We start from the raw sequence: 14,508 nt of genomic DNA, 5'->3' as shown, positions 1-14,508 counted from the left end.
TTGGTGCATGAATTGTTATACCTGTAAATAAATGAATGAATTTCTTTTTCACATTTTTGATATCTAGTGTTAGTGGTACATATAACAGCTACAATGTTTTGTATCATATAAGACTGTTGATGTAGGTACTGATGATTCTTCTTGTAAACACAATGTGAACTTACAGTATTGTAAATATATTTTCTCTTCCTTATGATTTTCTTAATAATAATTTATTTCCTCTAGCTTACTTTATGTAAGAATGCAGTTCATAATCCATATAATATACAAAATATGAGTTAATTGACTATTTTATTGGTAAGGCTTCTGGTCAACAGTAGGATATTGCTAACGTTTGGAGGAGTCTATAAAAGTGCCTAAAATACCACCTAAAAATATTAGCTACTATTATGAACAAGTACTTATTTTCTGTATCACGGTCACTGATTCATCAACTCTGCAATCCAAGTCTTTCCCAAAGTCTCTCCTAAAATGACAAACTTTTCATGTTATCACAAGAAAAACTGCCCAAATATGATGGAATGTGAAAATTATGCTTTTTATTGTATTCACATAAAATAGTTACACTGAGTCGTCCAAATGCATTGGTGAATTAAAGCCTCCAACTCTTACAAATTTTTATACATATATCTATGCATTTATAAATACACATATATGTAAAAGATATATATTTTTTCTAAAATAAAGTGCCCAAATTTTGATATATGGGGCCATAGTAGGGAAAAAAGAATCATAAAGCTTTATTAGTTATAGACTGTACTTTCACAATATAGGAATCTGTTTTATACACATTTATTCAGGTATAGTGAACTTTAATCATTCCTTCTTTTCTGAATCCTCCTAACAAATTAATTTATCCAAAATATTAGAAGTCATGTTGCCAACTTAACAAATCAGTGGCTAATTCTTCTTACTGTGCCTGGCACAGAGCCTGGACTCCCCAACGGAAGGGTAGTTAAGTTTTACTCTTAACTTACCTGTTTTTTGGAATGTTGTCTTTCTGCTAAGATGATAATCAGAGAAAGAAATGAACTAGACACTTCTGATTCTAAATCCTCTATTAGCATTCAATAAAATCAGCATTTGGTGCAAAGATTCCTATTGTCTTTACATCAGCCTGGGCTTGGTGAGAAATGGCCCAGCAAGGTTTGAATTGAAGGGTCCTGCTGCCTTTGCTATATATAATTAAATCTTTCTGGAGCCATAGAGAATGAGGGTACAATGATCAACAGACCATAGAAATATTGAAATGAAACTCTCTAGGACAATGTAAAACTTTGAGGATGTGTTTGAATTTAAGAGCAAAACAAGGGTTAAAGAAAAACTAGATAATTTAAGATAGTTCAGGAAATCCTCACTTCAAATAGGAACTAAGGCTCTATTCCCCAGTCCAACATCTCCGCTACTCTTCCTGTGTTTTTACTGCATCCTCTATTATTTTGGACTTTTGCAATGATCATTTGTAGACTATGACAAAGAAGGGAATTTAAAAATGCCTCTGAAAAGACTTCAACCTATTGAAGCAAAGTGGAGATGGCTACGAAGAGCTTAATATGAACCCAGCCATTTCAGAATCTGGTGATTACATGTTCAAGCTACAACAGAGCATATTTTATTCAAGCAGGCATAAGAAAGATTGTCAGCACTGAAACTGCATTGAAACACTCTCTAACTTCCCAACATATGGGAGGCTGAGACCAGACATTTCTGAGAGTCGCAACAAGGAATGGAATATTTTCTTATTTGGGGGGTGAAAAGGGCAAAAGGGCAAGAAAGTGTTTCCAATTACCAGACCCACCTGAACAGGACCTTCACAAGGACAGAGCTGCCTAACTGCTGATTTTAGTGAGCATCTTGTTAATGGCTTGCTTGACATGTGTGGTGGAGCTGCGTCGCCTTGTCTTGCCCTGGACCATCTTCCGGCGTCGTACCTCTCGACACAGCTCGTAGAATATCTCTGTGATGTTCCCTTCTCCGGTGCAGGCAGAACATTCATAAAAAGCACATGCCAATTCTGTGGCCAGCTTCTCCCCTTCTTCTGTACTAACCTGTCTAGAGTGGTCCAAGTCAGCCTTGTTTCCAACCAAGATGAGAGTCACATTCTTGGGCTTTTTGATCTCATCTAGGATGTTCTTAAGTGGCAGCACTTCTTCAAAACTTCCTCGGTCAGTAATGTCATAGACCAGCACAAAGCCTTCCCCCCATCGCATGTGTCCTTCCCTCTGAATGGTGTCTTCCTGTTGGCACGGAAAAAATAGCAGTTGAGAGACCTGGAAGTAATTGCAATGTATAGATGCTGCAAATGTTAACGATGATCCCTTAATGACTATTCTTTATGTTCAGTGTCATTAACATTTCTTGGTGGTCTCCCTGTACAGGCTTACCTTCTCAACCAGTTTTGAATAGAAGCATTGCTTAGGAGACTAGACATTTTCTAACTGCATAGAACCTTTCTGCTTCTCATTTTTTCTTGCCACATCATTAAATCTGTAATTCCAAGAATTTAAAGAAATTATCCTCTTAGTTGAGCACATTGCCTCTGTGGTTTTTCATTACAATTGAATTGGCAAATAGGTAATAAGACAAGTTGACCTTACCCATTCTCTAGACATCAGAATTAGAGGCATGGCTTAATGAAATGATTTTGGTTTTGTTTTGTTGTTGCTGTTGTTTTAATATTCTCTCTTCAGATTATAGAAGATTATAGACAATTAGCCACTAGGGCAGAAAAACAGTGAAAATTGTGTAGAGAATTAAACTCAAAGCCAGGGGGGTTTGGCTTTTTTTTTTTAGCTCAACACCCCCCCAAATATTATGTAGTCTTATTGATACTCATTTGAAGTGATACTCAAAAGGGTGATCACTCCTTCCTAAGGTAGCATGTGTGATTTGAAAATGCATAGCCTTTGTAGGCTCAAATGACTTCTGTAGGCATCTGTTTCCCTGCTGTTTCTTTCTGTAGAATCGGTGCTGGGTGATAGGTGAGAGCATATGTAGGAAGGGGATAGTGATGAGAAGGAAAATATATAATTAGCTGTCAGAATATTCCTTTGATTACTTTAAATTCAAATCTTCTTGGGATCCCAAGTAGCTGAAAAGTACCATGAAATCCTTCAGCTTCGTAACTCAATACTTGCGGTCATTCCTATTCTTGGGAATCAAATATATTTATGAACCTGCTTATAATTTCACAACTGACTGGCTGCAAAGCAAATTTACATTAGTTTCCTTTTTAAACAAGTTACTGTTATTCAATGATGTGGCTCAAATTTTCAATTGGATTTGGTGAGGCTTGAAAAGAATATTAGAGAAGATATTCCTAAAATAAAGTACTGGAAAAAGATTTTGAAGTCATATAAGTTTAGAATATAATATATAGTAAATTTCTTAAAGAAATTCATATAGTCAGTTTATACATAAGCATATTAAAGACTGAGAACTTCTGCAGTAAAGATAACTGTTTATCAGAGCATTCCAAAACATTTATCCATGAAAACATATTAATATCTTGCATCTCCCCAAAATATAGGTAGGCAATTCTATTCTAGATGATATCATGTGAGTTTTATGGTATTTTCAAAACCCCCTTGGAGTACTGTGTAATTTATGTAAGGATGCATACACAGGCTATTACAAATATGTTAATATATAAAGTAATTAGGTAATTAAATAAAAAGTCTTAGTTAATTGTAGGAAAGTGTTTTAATTTTGTTCAGATTGTGCAGGTCCCTTTTTTATTTGATCCATAAAATGTTTGAGCAGAATTCTTTATTCACCTGACCAGCTGTATCTAGTATCTCCATGGTGACAACTTCATCATCAATGGTTGCTTGGTGTCGATAGGTTGATTCTGGGGGAATGAGCAAAAGAAGAAGGTAAAAATGTAAATACATGCATGATTTAATTCGATCCTTAAAATTACAAATTAGGCTGTCTGTTTTTAGAGCATAAGGGAACGTGCATCCTAGGAAAGAGAGGGTGGATGTGGAAGAATGTGCCATCTGTATACTCTTAGGGCTTCTGGAAGTAACAGGTTCCAACATGCAGACACACATGTTCAAGATACATTATAAGAGAGTCTTTTTGCCTCTTATTTTATTCTCCTATGATGCCAGCATCTTGATGCTCTCTTCCTTCTAAAATGAAGCCTCCATATCTGAAAATGAAAAAATGATTCCCACAAGTGCATTTTACCTTGATACTCCTAAAAATCTAGTTTCTGGAATATGTTATTTTCTGTTCTTGACAAGATGGCAGATAGACAGGAGGTGTTCATTTCTATCTAGACCTCAAGCCTAGAAAAGTAATAAACATTAAAGAGAAGCAGATGGCTGTCCATGTAAAAAATGACTAAAGTTATGAGGAACTCTCGGGGCAGTAGAAGGAGGTTGGACCCCAGGGTCTGGGGGTTGTGAGGAATAGTTACCCAAAGTAGAGGAGGGCTGGGCAGCATGGAAGGGAGATGGAACAAAGTAGAATTCTCTTGTTCATGTTATCTCTTCAAGGTGGAAAAATGACAGCAGCTCAGTACCAGCTAGAGGCTGGTAGGTTAATGTCAGAGTAACCCCCAACTCTGCTAGAGTGAGGAGAAGTTAGTAGAGGCAAGAGCACTAGGTGACTCTGAGTGTGCCCTTGACATGAAATGGAAACCAGAGGTTAACACCTGGTGCTGCTTTATATGAAAACTGGAACTATTGACATAAAGCACTCAATAAATGATTGACTGAGTTGACAAAGTTCAGGTTGAAGAACTCTCCCAGAAAGTACTAGTAAATGATAAAAAAGAAGGAAAATGTGAAAGCAAAATATAAGAGATACAGATAACAAATAGACATACTTTATAAAATGAGCCTCAATGAGAGAATAAAATACAAAGAAGCATAGTTGAGGTTATAGTGAGTGAGAATTACCGAGGGTGAGAGGCATTGAACAACTTCAGATCAAAAGTACTAACAGGACACACAAGGAAAAAGTCCCATATCTCAACCTATTACAACCAACTGTAAGGATATCAATGACAAAGAGGAAAAATTTAAGGGATCTAGAAGAAAAAAAAAATATAACCTACAAAAGTGTGTGACTACTGATGGACTTCTCATCGGCAAAACTGAATTCGAGATCCTAATGGAGTCAAAGCAGCAAAACTACACCAAGAGCAATCCAGAATTACAATTCTAGAAAATATCAATATATGAGGGTGGAGGTGAGGGAAGAGACCAAAGGCAGTTTTGAGTGGGCTGGTTTACTTGTCTTATCCCAAATAATGACATAATAAAAAGAAAGACTAGAAAAAGATGAGTCTCCAACTCAACAAATTAGAAGAGGAAAACAGAATAAATCCAAGAAGATATGAGGAAAGAAGTAAAAGAGAAAACACCAGAAAATAATTAGATAAAGTTAACAAAACCAAAAAGTATGGTGCTTGAAAAGTTTTTTAAAAAGAGGTGAATGGGGGAGAGGTAAAAATCTGGCAATACTGACTAGTAAATTAAGAGAAAATGTGCCATCAAATAAAATTTAGCATAAAAAGAGGAAATAATTACACAGTCTGATCAAGTAAAAATAAAATAACATTATGAATTGTATGCCAAACACATTTCAAACCCTCCTAAATTCTGTAAGAAAAAAATGCACATGGAAACAATCCAAATGTCCATAGACAGATGATTAGATTAGGAAGATGTAGTATAAATACACAATGGAATACTACTTAGCCATAAAAAAACCACAAAATAATGCCATTTGCAGCAACACGGGTGAAACTAGAGACTCTCATACTGAGTGAAGTAAGTCAGAAAGAGAAAGATAAATATCATATGATATCACTTATATCTGGAATCTAATATATTGAAATGAACCTTTCCACAGAAAAGAAAATCATGGACTTGGAGAATAGACTTGTGGTTGCCAAGGGGGAGGGGGAGGGAGTGGGACGGATGGGATGCTTGGAGTTAATAGATGCAGACTATTGCCTTTGGAATGGATTAGCAATGAGATCCTGCTGTGTAGCACTGAGAACTATGTCTGATCACTTATGATGGAGCATGATAATGAGAGAAAAAAGAATGTATACTTGTATGTGTAACTGGGTCATCATGCTATACAGTAGAAAATTGATGGAGCACTGTAAACTAGCTATAACGGAAAAAAAAATCATTATATAAAGCCAAAAAAAAAAAAAAGAAAAAAATGCACATATTGGTGCGGAGAGAAATAGAACTTAAAGAGATCAATAGCCAGGAAAGAAATAAAAATGAGAGTTGTAGATTTCTCCTTACCATAAAAAACTACACCCAACAGCTTTATAGGAGACTTCTATTAAATATTAAGAAAGCTGTTCTAGGGATTAAAAAAAAAAAAGCATAGCTACCCATTACATGAATTCCAACAAGAAGTGTTACAAAATTAAAAAGAAAAGAAAAAAAAATGTAAATGCATTTCATTCTTGAATAGAGATTCAAAAATTCTAAATAAGATATTACCCAATTGCATCCAACAGTGTAATAAGAAAAGTACTTCATGATCCAAAGGAGTTTATTTTAGGAACACAGAGTATTTATAACTATCAATGCAATCAATGCACTAAAAGTCTAAAGAAAACAAATCACATGATTACCTCTATAGCATGATAAAATGTATACAAATTTAAAATATATACATATGTGGAAAAATACTTTTTTCAAAAGATATGTAATAGCTAGCACATACTGCTTACCATTCGAACACAAGTTATTTTAAATGCTTTACTTATGTTAATTCATTTCATCCTTACAAGCATATCATGCAGTATGTGTTACCATCAGCTCCACTTTGCATAAAGACGCTGAGGTACAAGAAGATTAAAGAAGTTGCTGAAAATCCCACAGGTAAATGGTACAGTTGAGAGTAGAACCCAGGAAGACTACCTTTAGGAATTCAGGCTTTGAACCACTTCGCTAAGTATCAACCATAATAGATTATGTACCCATGGGAAATAGGAGGGTGGTGGTGTCAGAATAGGGGATGCAGGAAAAATAATGTGAAATAATATGCAAGCTTCACATACACATGGCATGGTGCCAGGAAAAGAGCTGCATGATGAACTTAAGTATTAACTCAACTAACTCAATTATTTGCACCTAAAGTACCCAACTCACTAACCAGTCAACTAACTACATAAACCTAGAAATTTTGTTCCCATCAGGGTAGCCAGGGAGCCAGTGCTTTAATTTTTTCCTCCCTGTCTATCTCAGGTTTCCTACCTTCAGATCATCAACTATTTTATGGTCCTTTTCTAACAACAGTTTTGTGTTACTTTGCTGTAAATCAAATATCCTACCTAGAAACCACAGGGAGGAAGCTTAATTAAGTACCACAACTGGCTTTCTACTTGTCATCAGCACTGTGTAAGGATTATTGACACAAGTGGCACATTGTGGGTGGATTTTCCGAAAAATAAAATTTGAAAGTCAGAGAAATTGGCATAGCATTGTAAATCAACTATACTTTGATAAAAAAATTTTAAAAATCAGGTTGTGTTTGTTGGGTTTGTTTTTTCAGACACCACATCTAAGTGATAAAATACAGTGTTTGTCTTTGTCTATCTGACTTATTTCACTCAGCATAATACCCACCAGGTCCATCAATGTTATGGCAAATAGCTAGATTTAATTCTTTTTTATGGCTAAGTTATAGTCCATTGTTTGTATATGTGTGTGTATATTTATATATAAGGTTACACACACACACACACATATATATGTATATATCTCACATCTTCTTATCCGTTCATCTGTCGATGGACATTTAGGTTGCTTCTACATTTTGGCTATTGTCAGTAAGTGTACAGCACAGGGAGTATAGCCAATATTTTACAAGGGCTCTCTATAGTGTGTAATTTATAAAATACCAGATGACTATGTTGTATACCTGAAACTAATGCAATATTTTAAATCACTATTTTTCACTTTGGGAAAAGAAAATGAGATTATGTTCCACATAATAAGTGTATTTTACATTATTGTCATTCTCTGGTACTATGTAACCCTTACACAGTATGGGCAACAATTCTCAATTCTAGTCCATTCCATCTCCTTTCTCTTTTATGTTAGATGGGTGATTATTGCTTTGTATAACTGAACGTGTTAAAATATCATTTATAGCCACTACTCATGTATAAGCGCTCTCTCAATTATCTCCTTTTCATCTTCGATGCTCCAGGCCTGAACAGGAAAGGCCCAGAGGGCAGCACCCATGCCAGGATCCACACCCTTTTTGTTTCTCCCTCTACTGTTCTGCAGTGACCTTTGTTCTGCTTTCCCTTTTTAAAGGACTGGCTTTAGCCCTGGAGCCTGGAAAACAGAATTCTGGGCTCTGGTCCATCTCTTTGCACCAAAAGTTGTCTGACAGACGGGGACATTTTTCTCAGTTGCTTCCATGATAAATAGGCTATGTATTTCAACCACAGAAGGCCACAGTAGGGGGGAAATAAAATATAATGAAAATGGTATGAAGTTGTGTGATTCTTTGGCTGTTTGTTAACTGAAACGAATGATGAAAGGCAGGAAATGAGGGAATGTCAGCCACAGACAGAGCGGAGGGTGGTAGCAGGGATTTCATCTAAGCTGAATACTGGTTTTATGCCATTTGGAGCATTTATTTTCTTTAAGCCTCTTCTCTCATTAGGAACCCATGTCTATGTGTAAAACAGTGGAAGTATTGCTTACAGAAGCAAAACCCTATACATCCATGTGTTAGGTTTCCCGAATATAATTCTAAAAAATGTACTAAGTTCTTTTGGAATGAAATTCTACTAGCCATTCTAAAACTTGAGATAAAATGTGTATGTGTTTGGAGGGTAAAAACACTTTCTTTTTGTTCATACCAACAGAAAATAATGATTTTTAAGTCTTCCCTGTTTTTTTTTTTTTTTTTTTTTTAAGGTTGGGGGATGATTATTTAAGAGCTACTTCAGAATGAAACAAATATTGTATACTGTAAGATCAATATTAATTTCAAGATGGAATTAGGCATATTAAATGTACGTATATTAAATGTATATCTGAAGTTCACCGCATGATTTAAAACCTGCATTTAGTACCATTTATGAATAGAAGTATATTTTGTATACTAAGAGAAATTGATGCTCAAAGGGTTGTTTTGTATGACTAATCCCTTTACTAATTTAGCTCTTTTGCAAATTTCAACATATTAATATAGAAAACTAGCCAGTACAGTAACAATAAGAGTCAGTAATGTTGATTTATGCTGGAGTGGGAACTGTCCTGACTTGAGTTCTGTTGCTAGTCTAACCATGAACTAGCCATATAATCTTGGATAAATTTACTTCATTGGACTTGTTGCCTTGTTTGCCAAATGACAATCTCAAAGTTCCTTGCTGTGCCAATATCAAATAGTTCTGTGAGCTGGCAAAGCACCTCTGCTTTAATATCCAATTGAGAGAAGGTGTTCTGGGTGTTTCCCTCTCTTAGTAGGAGCCTTTCCAAGCAGAGGGAACTGTAAAATAGGCAGGAAGAACCAATCACAAAATCAAAGTGCCAGTGGGTCCAAGTGTCTCCGATTCCTACCCTCACTATAGTCTGAGCCTTTACTAACCAAACAGAGACACCATAATACATTCAAACACAGAGTAGGGTGCCTCTTATGTAGTAGCAGTGGTGACAAATGCTGGAACGAGGTCTCTCACTTCCTCTACAAATGCTCCCAACACACACAAAACTGTACATGATCTAAGCCTCTGTCTGTATTCTCTGCCAGGATCAGCATTTTCTGAGGGTAATATGAATGATTCTTGAAGGCAGAGATTCAGTTCCTTCTTTTGGAATCTAATCAAAACACCGAAGTTGTCATTCTGCAACCAGAACCTTGCTGCTACCGCCATCCATCAGGGGAATTTCCTGGTTAGATGGTCCAGGTCCCAAATCTTATAGGTATCAGTGAAAGTTTTCAAGTACAATTCATAGATCAGCTCTTCCCTCTAACAAAGATTTCACTGGTCCATGGGAAAATGAGAAAAATGTAAGGAAAACTGAAATTGTCCAATGTTTAAGGTTGAATTTTTCTTAGACCATATTCTTCAAAACACTTGAATATTAAAAATATCTCCTTCTTTTAGGAAATGTAACTGCGAGTAGAATGTGAGTTTAATTCTCCTGCACCCTCTGACACTTGTATCCCTAATTGGTATTCCTATGATAATTCCTTCCCTTAAAAAAAAAAAAATTCTAAACGCTTGGGACTCACTAGCTATTATAGTAGAAAGCATGTTCTTTATAAAATTATTTCAGAGCAATACATATGCCAATGTTAACATTTTGAATGATGTTCATTGCCTTCAGCTTCTCTGTAACAATAATTCTGTTACAGGTTGAAAAACAGCCCCATGCCTTTAAGGAAGGCTCTGAATTCAGAATTCAAAAACGTTTTTTGCAAATATGCCACTTTGCTTTCTAAGTTAGCTTTCCCTTGGGGTGTTGGGTTTTTTTGTTTGTTTGGGGTTTTTAAAGCTTTATTGAAGTATAGTTGATTTACAATATTGTAATGATTTCTGCTCTATGACAAAGTGATTCAGTAATATATACACACAATCTATTCTCTTTCAGATTCTTTCCCCACATAGACTATCACAGAATATTGGGTAGAGTTCTCTGTGCTCTAGAATAGGTGTGGTGGTTTTGAAACTCAACAATAGCATGAGGTTTTATGCCCAGGAAATGCTTGGTTCATCTTGAATCAAATGGATTGGGAGCTCCTGCAGGCCAGAACATTAGTGACTTCTGGTACTCCTGTGCACACACACCTACACACATACATCAGGTTTCCAGGGTGACTGAATGAAAGCATCACTTGGGAGTGAGTCATCTGTCTGATACTCCTGCATCTGAGGAGAGCTCTTGTTGCCTAGCAGCTGTAGTCCTTTTGGAGCAGCACAGTACAAGGTCACTGAATAAAGTTTCATTGTTCTTTGTGAAGGAAGCCTGAATTACAAATAAGTGATGCAGGAGATTTCTATTAATAGCAGTCATTTTTCCGAGGGAATAAAACCAAAGGGAAAATGGCTCACCTAAGACTAATTAAAATGTAACATTTAGTTATCGGAACATATCCAGAGAGGGTTCAAAAATTTTATGAGATGATTTTTTATAAGCTTCATCTTTCGTTGAGATATACTGGTACAGCTACATAAAATTAGTATTTTTCTATTAAACTCCCATAAATCATTAAGATTCTCAGGCGCTATAATCTTTATAAGGCTTACATAAGGAATAAAAATATGAGGAGGGTAAGCATGTGGTTAGGTGGGCAAACAATAGATAATGAATGATTTTTTTTATTAACCAAGTGCCTTTTTTTTTTTTTGGTCTTTTTAGGGCTGTACTTGTGGCATATGGACATTCCCAGGCTAAGGGTCAAATCCGAGCTGCAGCTGCTAGCCTATGTCACAGCAACACAACATCCAAGCCATGTTTTTGACTTACACCACAGCTCACAGCAACACCGGATGCTTAACCCACTGAGTGGGGCGAGGGATCGAACCCACATCCTTATGGATACTAGTTGGGTTCATTATGGCTGAGCCACAATGGGAACTATTTTTTATTTTTTGACTGTACCCATCATATGCGGAAGTTCTCAGACCAGGAAAGGAACCTGTGCCACTGCAGTGACAACCTTAATCACTAGACCACCAGAGAACTCCCCCAAGTGCACTTTTAGATCCAAACACATCATTTTAAGATTAGATTGTGGCTATATTAAAAACATGTCAGAATTATTGATGTCGAAAAACTTTTTATTTAAAAGCAAAAACAGAGAACTAAAGATAAATGAAGAGACTTGCTATTCCTTAGATTAAAAGATTGAATATCATAAAGATGTGAATCTTCTCAAAGTAATTTATAGTTTTAATGTAATTCCAATGGAAATTATGTCATGTTATAATAGAGTTTTAAAAATTGAGCTGGAAAAATAAAACTAGAGACAGTAGCCAACATAATTGTGTAAAAAAGGAAAGCAGGAAGGCTTTCCCTATTGGGTATCAACATGTTCTAAAAAACATAAAATTGTCAAAAGTGTGTGGTACTGGTGTTGGATGTGAAAAGCAAATCTAGAACCACATCCTTGTCTAAATGATCCCATGTATTAAAAAGAGGCAGCATAGGAAGTAGTGGGTAGAGGTGGGGATTATTTAGTAAATAACAGGGGGATAGCTGGTTAACCACTTGGAAAAAATGTTGGGTGTTCACCTTGTACTTCTCACTAAAATAAATTCCATAGATTAAAAAGTTAAAAATTAAATAAAACATAAGATCACTTTCTAGCCCCTTCCCTGTACAGTTTCCCTTCATATCACTATTTGACATCTATTTATTTGTTTATTGACTCTTCTCTCTTCATTAGACAGTAAGTTCAACAAAAGCCCATGCTTTCTCCTTCTATTGATTTATCTTCAGCACCTAGAAAAATCTGACACATAGGAAGCATTCAACATGTATTTGTTGGATGAATGAGTAAAATCAAGGGAAAAGAGCAACTCCCTTTTAAGCTAAATGTGTATAACTTTGTAGTGATTCTCAAAGACAAAACCCAAAACACAAATCAGCAGTCATCTTTGACCGTTTTATCGTTCTGAGTAAGGCTAGCTCTGACCAGGACATGGGGCCTGGTAATGAAATCATGCATGTCTTTTCCTCTTCCTCTGGATTTCAAAGTTGGTGGCTGTTCCAAAACCAACTGGGGTACTGAAGCAAGACAACCAAACACTCACAGGCTTAATTCAGAGTCAAAGCTTAATTTGGAACCCATGGATTTTCAGTGTGATTTTGAAGATGAGAACTAAATAGATTACTAGGAAGTACGCTGCTTCAGACTATGGAAAATACACGAGACGAATACTTTATCCATCAGCATTGTGGCTACTTTCAGATCCACAGATACCAATTTTTGCTGCTTCTTTTTAATTTAAAATTTTTTAAAATTTTTTATTATTATTATTTTTTTCATTTTATCTTTTTGCTTTTTAAGGTGCACCTGCAGCATATGGAAGTTTCCAAGCTAGGGGTCAAATCAGAGCTATAGCTGCTGGCCTATGTCACAGCCACAGCAATGCTGGATCTGAGCCATGTCTGCAACCTATGCCACAGCTCATGGCAATGCTGGCAATGCTGAGTGAGGAGGCCAGGGATCCAACCCATATCCTAATGGATCCTAGTCAGGTTCGTTAACTGCTCAGCCACAAAGGGAACTCCCTCTTTTTTATTTTAAAAATGGCTTACATCAGATTCATAGGAGAGAAGAGGAGGAGACACATAGTTTATTTATACGTCTTCCCAAAATGGGCATTCACAAGTTTTGTGTTTTATTCTCTTCTCTGTTGCCATTTTCTCCTACACCAAATTAGCCATGTCCACTGCATCTTTTTTTTTGTCTTTCTGTCTTTTCTAGGTCGGCACCCGTGGATATATAGGTTCCCAGGCCAGAGGTCTAATTGGAGCTATAGCTGCCGGCCTACAGCACAGCCACAGCAATGTAGGATCCGAGCCATGTCTGCAACCTACACCACAGCTCATGGCAACACTGGATCCTTAACCCACTGAGCAAGGCCAGGGATCAAACCCGCAACCTCATGGTTCTGAGTCAGATTTGTTAACCACTGAGCCGAGACAGGAACTCCCACTGTATCTTCTTTCTCCCATTAGAATTTCCTAATGGAAGAGCATCAAGCTGTATCCACTTCTTTCTTGGCTCCAGTTTGACCTGGTTTTTTTGTCTATGCATTAAAATCTGGCAGGGTTCTAAGGCAGATGTGGCCTGCAACCACACATCCATCTTTTTACAGGACTTCACACGATTTGATAAAGCACTTCCCAAACAGCTGCGGGATGCTTAAAAATGTTGCCACAGAAAATACCATTTTCTCTTTTGGGTCGTAAACTTTGACTGGAGAGGAAGATGAAACAAAATTTGACCTACCGAGGGTGGGATCATATTCCCAGATGAACCGTTTGGTCAAAAATCGCACTACAAGAGCTGTGGGGAAAAAAAGAACAACATTTCAATCCGATTTGTTAATTTTCTCATTGTTCTTACCTTTATCAGGAAAGAGAAAGAGAAATAATCCATACAAGTATATGTATTTTATATGTCCTTGCATATAAGCCTAATGTATTTATTTATGTTTATTCAAATATTTAAAAATTTTTATATTGTGGCCTAAAAATTCGTGTAATGTTTTAATGGTTTATTGTGCACTAATGAACAGCTTAGATTTGTTAAAAACATCATAATGTAAACATGCTCACATATGCAATTTTTAGTAAAACAATGAATTAAGCCATAAAGCAGCACAATATGGATGTCTAAAATTTGAACTTTGATCATGATTGATAAAGGTGAGTTAAAATGTCACAATTTTTATGGTAGTGAAAAGATACTTGTATTACAAAAAACCTCTGAAAATTAAGGATTTTATTAGTGATTCATTAAAGTTCTTCAAAAGTAAGGGTGATT

At 36.2% G+C, this 14,508-nt stretch overlaps 1 protein-coding gene across 3 annotated transcripts in view; it reads right to left on the bottom strand.

The window, feature by feature from the left end:
• The window catches only part of RERG (RAS like estrogen regulated growth inhibitor), a 113,428-nt gene continuing 99,432 nt past the window's right edge, over window positions 513-14,508 (bottom strand). For 2 of the 3 annotated variants that reach the window (XM_003481681.4, XM_021092305.1), the window contains 3 exons: window positions 13,972-14,028; window positions 3,777-3,850; window positions 513-2,237 (listed from right to left, as the gene is read on the bottom strand). In XM_003481681.4, the coding sequence (XP_003481729.1) occupies window positions 1,830-2,237; window positions 3,777-3,850; window positions 13,972-14,028 (539 nt within the window). In that variant the 3' untranslated portion in view covers window positions 513-1,829. Of the gene's footprint in view, window positions 2,238-3,776; window positions 3,851-4,910; window positions 4,942-13,971; window positions 14,029-14,508 lie in introns of those variants that run through there. The other variant, XM_021092306.1, reaches the window with a different exon arrangement.

Source organism: Sus scrofa, chromosome 5, assembly GCF_000003025.6.
Source record: "Sus scrofa isolate TJ Tabasco breed Duroc chromosome 5, Sscrofa11.1, whole genome shotgun sequence".
Classification (NCBI taxonomy): domain Eukaryota; kingdom Metazoa; phylum Chordata; class Mammalia; order Artiodactyla; family Suidae; genus Sus; species Sus scrofa.
Note: the sequence above shows the minus strand (reverse complement) of the source record. Positions and strands in the feature narration are given on the sequence as shown.